At 53.8% G+C, this 7,644-nt stretch overlaps 1 protein-coding gene across 1 annotated transcript in view; it reads right to left on the bottom strand.

The window, feature by feature from the left end:
• The window catches only part of LOC102870578 (actin, alpha skeletal muscle 2-like), a 24,789-nt gene extending 19,999 nt beyond the window's left edge, over positions 1–4,790 (bottom strand). The window contains exons 1-2 of the mRNA XM_006893379.1: positions 4,674–4,790; positions 1,031–1,148 (exon numbers count right to left, since the gene is read on the bottom strand). Coding sequence (XP_006893441.1) covers positions 1,031–1,148; positions 4,674–4,790 — 235 coding nt within the window. The remainder of the gene's footprint in view (positions 1–1,030; positions 1,149–4,673) is intronic.
• Positions 4,791–7,644: the final 2,854 nt, after the last annotated feature.

Raw genomic sequence — 7,644 nt, 5'->3', positions numbered from 1 at the left:
TGGGTAGAGGGAGGAGTGGGTAAAGGAAATGGGAAGGATGTGGTGTGAAAAACAATGTATACCAATTTTGTAAGCAAAGTGGTATAAAAGAAAAATTTAAACAGTAGAGTGGGTTATGTTTTATGCAGACAATGCACACACTATATAATCGATGCAAACCACATCATTTCTTCATGTGTTAGTTCCCTGTGCATATTATATACATGTATGAGGTGTGTTATTTGCAAAATACATTGTTACCTATGGATTTCTTAGGTAGCACCAATGGTTAGTGCCTAACTGTTAACTGAAAAGGCTGGTGGTTCAAACCTGCCCAGAGAAGCCTCTAAGACAGACCTGGCCACCGAGATGGACAGATTACTCTGACCCGCATGGGTCCTTGAGAGTTGGAATCAAACTTGACGGACTGCAAATATCCTTATGAACACAATCAGGATACAAGGGAGGATGGTGAGACTTCAGGCCGCATACTCGGGCTGAGTCATCAGCAAAGACCAAAGGCTCAGAGGAGACATCTGGCAACGTGGAGGGTCGGCAGAATTGAGAGAAGCCCCTGTGAGCCGGCCTGGCACTAAGGCCCTGGACGCAAACACACCGTCAGTCATGAGGACACTTGGGGCCTGGGAAGCTTGGCTTGCTGTCCATCAACTGTCTGTGACCTGGTACCAACTTCACTGCAACTGCTGACAACAAATTTCATCTGTGCACTGCTGGACTCTGACTCCACCAGCCCCTTTCATCCTCAGAACAGCCCTACATGGTAGGAACAATTACACCTCAACAAACGGATGCAGAAACTGAGGGTCGAAGAGGCCGAGTCACTTGCCCAAGTGACGTGACGAACAAGCAGTGGAAACAGGATCTGAACCCAGGTCTTCCGCCTCCAGCACCTGTACGTCAAGCACCGTGATACATCTCCAGGAACCGAGGCAGAGGGAGGCTGGCTCTGACCTCAGTGTCGGCAGTAGCCCCTTCCCAGGCCAGCAAACAGTCCCCACCCCATGGACATAGCAGCCCACCTTCTCCATACTGTCCCAGTCCGTGATGACCGCCCGGCACAGGGGACTTTGCAGATTGAGCTGCTTCCGGTTATTCTGAGCCTCTGTCCCAAGGAACCAGGTTTTCTCGTCCATTCCTACCAGCACCTTCTGAAAAACACAGGCCGGACTGGTCAGCTCTTACACCCTTTCTGGTCTCCTGTGATGATATGAGGAGGCAAGGCAGTGGCCACGGTCAAGGTCACTGTGTCTGTGGCTTTCTCAAGCCCTTGGCACTAGTTCTCCAAGGGAACAAGGGCCAACCACACCTACACCCAGTGAGTGGCCTCCAACTCCTAGTGGCCACATGCAGCAGAGGACAGCTGCCCCGTGGGGGTCCCAGGGCTGACATCTTCCCTGGAACAGCCGGTAGGTTCAAGCCACTCAACTTCTGGTTCACAGTGGAACACTCAACAACTGTGCCACCTTATGGCCACTAACCAAAAAGAAAAAGGAGACACCAGTGTTCTGATCAGCCAGCAACCCTCCGCCGGCTTTCCGAGGCTGCAATCTTAATGGGAGCAGATTGCACATCTTTCTCCTTCAGAGCTGGTGGACTTGAAAGGCTGACTTTCCTCCTCCTTTTTTATTATTTTTTTGAAATTAATTTTAATGAACATTTACAAAGATTTTGTTTCCATCCATTGTTGCACTTTGAAACGCTGACTTTTAGGATAGCAGCAAACATGTGAAGTGTTCCCTCCTTCCTGTTATCATTGGTAGAGGTGGTCCCATCAACCCCGACTCGCAGTGACCCGTGTACACCCAACCAAGCCTGGCTGGGCTCACGCCATCCTCGCAGGCCTGCTGTGCCCGTCCACGGCCACACTCACGGTCAGGTCTCAGAGCCGGTGCTCAGCTCTGACTCACGTTCACCTCCTGCAGAACCGCCTCCCAGCGTCCTCTAGCCTGTACTCCTCACAGCTCTGGTGGCCTAGCGTCAAGAAGCTCCCTACAATCCCGAAGGCACACGAGCCTGCAGAAGGATGGGAAATCTCCTCCCCTGGGATTAACTGTCTCTGAAACCCCCCGGAGGGCCAGCGATGGGTCAGTTCTACTATACGGTCCACAGAAACAACTCCTCCCAGTAGCAGATCACAAGGCCTTGCTTCCACAGGACCGCTGGGCGGGTGTGAACCAGGCAACTTTAGACAGATGGCAAGAAGCTCCTCTGAGACCCCCTCCCTTGCTTTAGAGACAGAAACTGGAGACATTTCCTGGGGAAGGGTCTGCTGGCTTCACTTCTGCCCCTTCTCAGGATGCTGAGGGGTTTGATTTCACTTGCATTTGGACTCCACTCCTGACAGTGATGCCATCCACACACCGTAACAGCACTCTCCCCATCCCTCCCTGTGCGTCCCATTTCTCTGTGTCCTTCTTTCCTATCTCTTCTTGGCTTCTGAGTCCCATCCTGACAGTTCCACCCACGATCCATCAGGAGATGCTGGCCTTATGATGGAGTTTGGCTGGCTGTTCTGAGTGTGAACCTGGGTATCATTGATCACCTATGACCCCCTGCAGGGAGCTCTGGTGGCCTTGTGGCAAGAAGCTGCATTGTGATCCTGAAGGTGTATGGTTCAAAGCCACCAGCTGCTCTGTGGGAAAAATGAGCAATCTCCTCCTGTGTGGTTAACTGTCTCTGAAAACTCATGGGGGTTGGGAGGAGAATAGAGTAAGAGTGGATAGATCATGACCATTGGATTGGGACAGATCAAAGAAAGAATCGTCTACTGTCTAAAATGAATATATGATCAGGCATTATACGTATGACAACATCCCAGAATAGGAGATATATCATTGCAAAGAGGACTGGGGAGGCGGGGGGTGGTGATGTAGGTAATTGTGCAACAATGAATGAATAAAAAGTTAATTGGGGAGGGGAAAGAGGGTCAAGGGGCAACAATGAATGAATGAATGAGAATCTAAGTTCTCTGTAAATTTTGATTTAAATCACAATTAAAATAAAATTTTAATAAAAAGGGAGAAAGAAAACCTGGCAGAGGGTCAGCTACGAGTCGGTTCCAACTCAAAGGTAAACCACCCCCACCCACTGCGGTCAAGTCGTTTAGGTCTGGCTCGCCCGAGCCTCTGTGGGGTTTCTGAGGATAAAGATGCCCAGCGAGGTGGACGGCACAGACTGGGGCGATGCGCTTACCCAGGTACAGCCCAAGGAGCCCAACCGAGACGCCGCGAGGGTTTTGGTCTGAGTTTGCGCTGCCTCTCCAGTGACAACAGTCTTAACGGGAGGAGAGACCACCTCATCCGCCTCCCTCGAAGCAGCTGGTGGGCTCCAACCACTGACCTCTGGGTTACCAGCCCCGTGTGTGTGTGTGTGTGTGTGTGTGTGTGTAACCTGCTGTCCACCAGCTGCTTCCAGGGCAGGGTGAGCGCTTCCTCTTGCCTTGTGGAGGACTGGTCAGCTGGCCGTGCATTCGTGCAGGGACAATGAGGACCAGGCCTCGAGCTGCTGTGACAGACGTGGGCCTGCGGGGTACAGCCGCCTGGACCACAGCTGGTGTGGGGGTCTGGGGAGAGGTGATCAGCGTCCTGAGCTGGCCCCTCGCTCACAGAGGGCCATGCTGACTAAGGATCCCCGCTCGGAGCTTCTGTCTGTCTGTCTGAACACAGGTGTTTAGCTATCCTTTCAGCATCCACGACCTTCAGGACACCGGGAGCCAGAAACCGCGGGGCAGTGGTTTGTCCTGGAGTCTGGGGCAGCTCTTCTGAGAAGCCTCGTGGCTCTGCGTCAACCGAAACTGCCGACAGACCAAACCAGTTCCCTCGGGTGTGTCAGGAGCTGCCGGCCACCTCTCCCAGCCTCAGCCGGTCCTGTTGGTCCCCGGTCAGCAGGGGACTGGCTCCAGACGACCCAGTGAAGGACGGCCAGGGGACTGGAGAGTCCCGTCTCCCGGGAAGAACCTGCTTCACGCTCGCGCACTCTCACTCCCTCCGAGCTGTGAGCTCAGAACCGACTCGCAGCAGAGCCTCCCGCGTGCTCTCTGAGGCTGGGACTCGCACGAGCCCTAGTGACCAGCACAGCACGTAACATGCTGCCCCTGGAGCTAAAACAGACTTCGGCATTTTAAGTGGCTGCAAAAAGTCACAAGGATGTTTGATGGTGAGGAGCAGTGGTGGAGCTGTCCCGGCAGAGCTGTGCTGCTGACTGGAAGGCCACATCTCTCCGGGGGTTCGAATCCACCAGCTGCTCTGAGAGGGAAAGACAGGCAGCCTCCTCCTGTGTGTCACAAACACTATCTTCTGGAGGTCAAACGACTCACCCACTGCAGGGACAGTGCGCTGACCGCTGGTCCCAGGAGGGGCACAGAGGGTTAAGTGCCTGCTACTAGCCGAGAGGTGGGCGGTCCAAACCGACCCCGAGGCACCTGGGAACAGAGGCCTAGTGACGTGTTCTGAACGGTCCAGCGTGGAAGCCCTGCCGAGCAGCCCAGCCGACTTCTCATTCACACGTGGGGTGACCATGAGCCAACTCAACAGTAAGGCCACCGTCAGTTTTCTGTTTCCACCCCGTCAGAAACCCCACACCTGTCCCCTCAGGGAACCCCACTGTGGAGGCCTGACTCTGGGAGCACTGTGGGGTAGAGGTGGGCTGCACCCCCAAAAGGTCCCATCACTCACATCATGCCGTAGCTTCCCGAGGACAGTTGGGAACACCACCATGGGGGACTCCATTCCCCCAAAGCCCACCTTGCTGACTCCCGAGCCATAGTCACATACAATGGGGTTGTTGTCCATCCTGCCGCATGGACCCTGGGGGTTGAGAGGAGGGGTAATATGGTCAGTGGCTACTTGTGCAAGATGGGCACGGAGCTGGGCTCTGACCATGTGGCTCCACAAGGTTTAAAGGTGGGCCTCAGAGCCCTGGGGGCCGTGTGCACTGTCCCACCCTTGAGCCAGCCCTCTCTCTGGACACAGAGCCATTCCCGGGAGCAGGAGTGACCTCAGACTTCCAGGCACATGTGGCTGCAATCTAGGCATGGGGAAGGGGAGCGTTTACACTGTGACTCCCCCCCATGGAGTGACTTGTGTCTCTGCTAAGAGAAGAGAACCCGTACCTGTGAGGTGACCTCGTTTGGATAAAGTGTCTGTGAGGCTGTACTCCACCAGGGGAGCGTTAGCTCATCCTGTCAGGAGACGGTGCCCCCGGCTCGGAGCCACAGAAGCAGACCACCTCATCCTTCTCGAACCACTGACCTTTCCATGACAACTGAGTGCTTAACCATGGTGCCACCAGGGCTGCCAATACTGGACTGAAAAGGACAACACTCGAACCCCTTTCTACCTTGTTAGACCTAGTCACAGCTGACCCTCCAGTGGGTTTCAGCAGCTGTAAAATGCATGAGAATCTGCCTTTCTCCCTCAGAACCGCTTATGGATTTGAGTCACCAGAGAGGTGCTTCCTTTGGGGTTCTCAGCACAACTCCCTGCACCACCAGGGATCCTCTGAAACTAGGCTGAGGAGGGCTCTACCCCAGCAGAAGGAGCCAGGTGGCGTGGCCACGTTCTGAGACCTGTCAGGGACTCCAGAGGATAAAAGACCCCCTGGTCTGCACTTCCGAGGGACAGGTAGGAGGTTGTGTCCTGTCCCGTGGTCACTGCGGCAGAGCCCGTGCCCAGCACAGGGAGCAGACCCACCATCAGAGCAGAAAGGAAGGGAGGAGGTTCTAGTCCCGTCTGTTCTCACAGGGAGGCCGAGAGGTTCAGTGACACAGAGAAAGGATACTGTTCCTGTCCTTGTCAGCAAGAATGGATTTTCTGAGTAATAATAGCAATCAAGAGCTCAATCTTAAAAAAATAATTTAAAAAAACAAAAAAGTTTTAAAAAAGAGTTGAGGCTTTACTATTTATTAAAGAGAAAGAGCACACAGGGAAACGCACCTACAATCAGGGACCTCCAGGACCATGGAAGCTGGAGAAGACGTGGGAGGGTCTCCCCCCAACCTTCCAAGTCAGCAGGGCGCGGGCTCCCCCAGATGCTGGCCACTCCAGAGCCGCATGAGAGGAGTGTGTGATTGCTTAGCGACACAGCTTGTTGTGGAGCTCACCTGAGACCGGTGAGAGCCTGGTTCTAGACCACCGCAGGGAAGTAAGCAACGTACAGGAATTTTGTCATTTCCCTATGCCTCTAAATATGGAGCTCTGGTGCCTAGAGGACAAGGAATTAGGCTGTCCATCCAATGACAGGCAGTTCAAATCCACCAGCTGGTCCTTGGGAGAAAGACACTCTCTTCTCATGTGACTTCAAGGCGCAATCAGCTGTGAGTGAGTTTTGACTTGACAGCAAAGAATTTGAGTTTGAGTTTGAAAGCTTCTAAACTTTATGCTTACATTCTGCTGTGGTCTTTGACATGTGCTACAGTGACGGAAAGGTTTGTACCTGGTGAGAATGGTCAGAATTGGACAGAGACAGGACGAGAGTGAGTGTTGTAGGTGCACTGGCACTGAGAGACTTGCTGGATGACACAGGTCGTCACAAACCTTCAGTTTGTAAAAGATGCAGCATTTGCAAAGCACAATAAGACGAGGTGAGTCTGTGCTTAGTGCCCCCCCCCCCCCCCGCCCCAGCAAGCTCTGCAAAGAGTGAACAGGCACTGGCCCCACATGTTTCCTTGGCAAACAGCTGGCCTGAGAGAGAGGATTTGAAGGACTCTTTCCAGAAAACCAGTTGTGGTGATGACACGCGAGTCACGGTGCACAAGTACATCAGAGCAGAAGTGTGTTCCACGGGACTTTCAGGGCCTGAAGCTTCGGGATTAGATTGCCAGGCCTTTCTTCCGAGGTACCTTTGAATGGAACCAAACCTCTGATTTTTCAGTGAGAACCCAGTGCTTCACTGAGGCACCCAGCCCTGAGCAGCTCCCATTCCACCGTGCACACGGCACCCAGGCGCAGGAAGGGCCCACCCTGGGGACTCGCATCAGCCATCCTTTCAGGCAATTTCATTTGAACTTAAGGAAATTAGCCCTGGTAACAAAACACAAGGCTTTTCCTTGGCTTCGTACCACATCATCTAATTCGGGCTCCCATTTCCATTTCTTCAGCAAAATGAGAAAAATGAGGGCAAGAGTAATCACGCCACTCTCCCTGAGCCAGAACACAGTCCTCGGGGCTCAGCAGGGGATGGAAACTAGTTCAGAGTGGGGGAGGAGGGGCTGCCTGCGAGGGGCTGGGTCCCCGGCTTGCCAGGGCCGCTCAGGGCAGAGCAGGGATGCAGGTCCCAGGAAGCTGAGCTGGATGAGGGGCCCTGTCTTGAGAGCCAGAATATCGAGCATCAGCTCCTAGAAATACAAATCCACGGGAAGCACACAGGGTGGGGGAAGGAGAACATTCCGTTAGTTGAGAGAGGACGTTGTTTAAGGACACCTACCTGTGTGCCAAAGGGGGAGAGGGCTGAGTCAGCCCCACACTGCGAGCGCTGTACTAGACACGTCACCAGTGGCAGAGACATCGCTCGCTGATCCACCAGGCACCAGGAGTCCTGACCCTTCACTTGTGGTCCTCCCTGAGACTAGATGTGTTTTGTCCTGTGAGTGAGGTGCCACCACTGTAGGGGGGTCTGAACCCCAGTCAGCTCTGAGTTCTAGAGAGC

This window comes from Elephantulus edwardii, unplaced genomic scaffold (genome assembly GCF_000299155.1).
Source record: "Elephantulus edwardii isolate Elephantulus edwardi_28Jun2011 unplaced genomic scaffold, EleEdw1.0 scaffold00126, whole genome shotgun sequence".
Classification (NCBI taxonomy): Eukaryota; Metazoa; Chordata; class Mammalia; order Macroscelidea; family Macroscelididae; genus Elephantulus; species Elephantulus edwardii.
The sequence above is the reverse complement of the archived record's forward strand: the minus strand, read 5'-3'. Positions and strand labels throughout refer to the sequence as shown.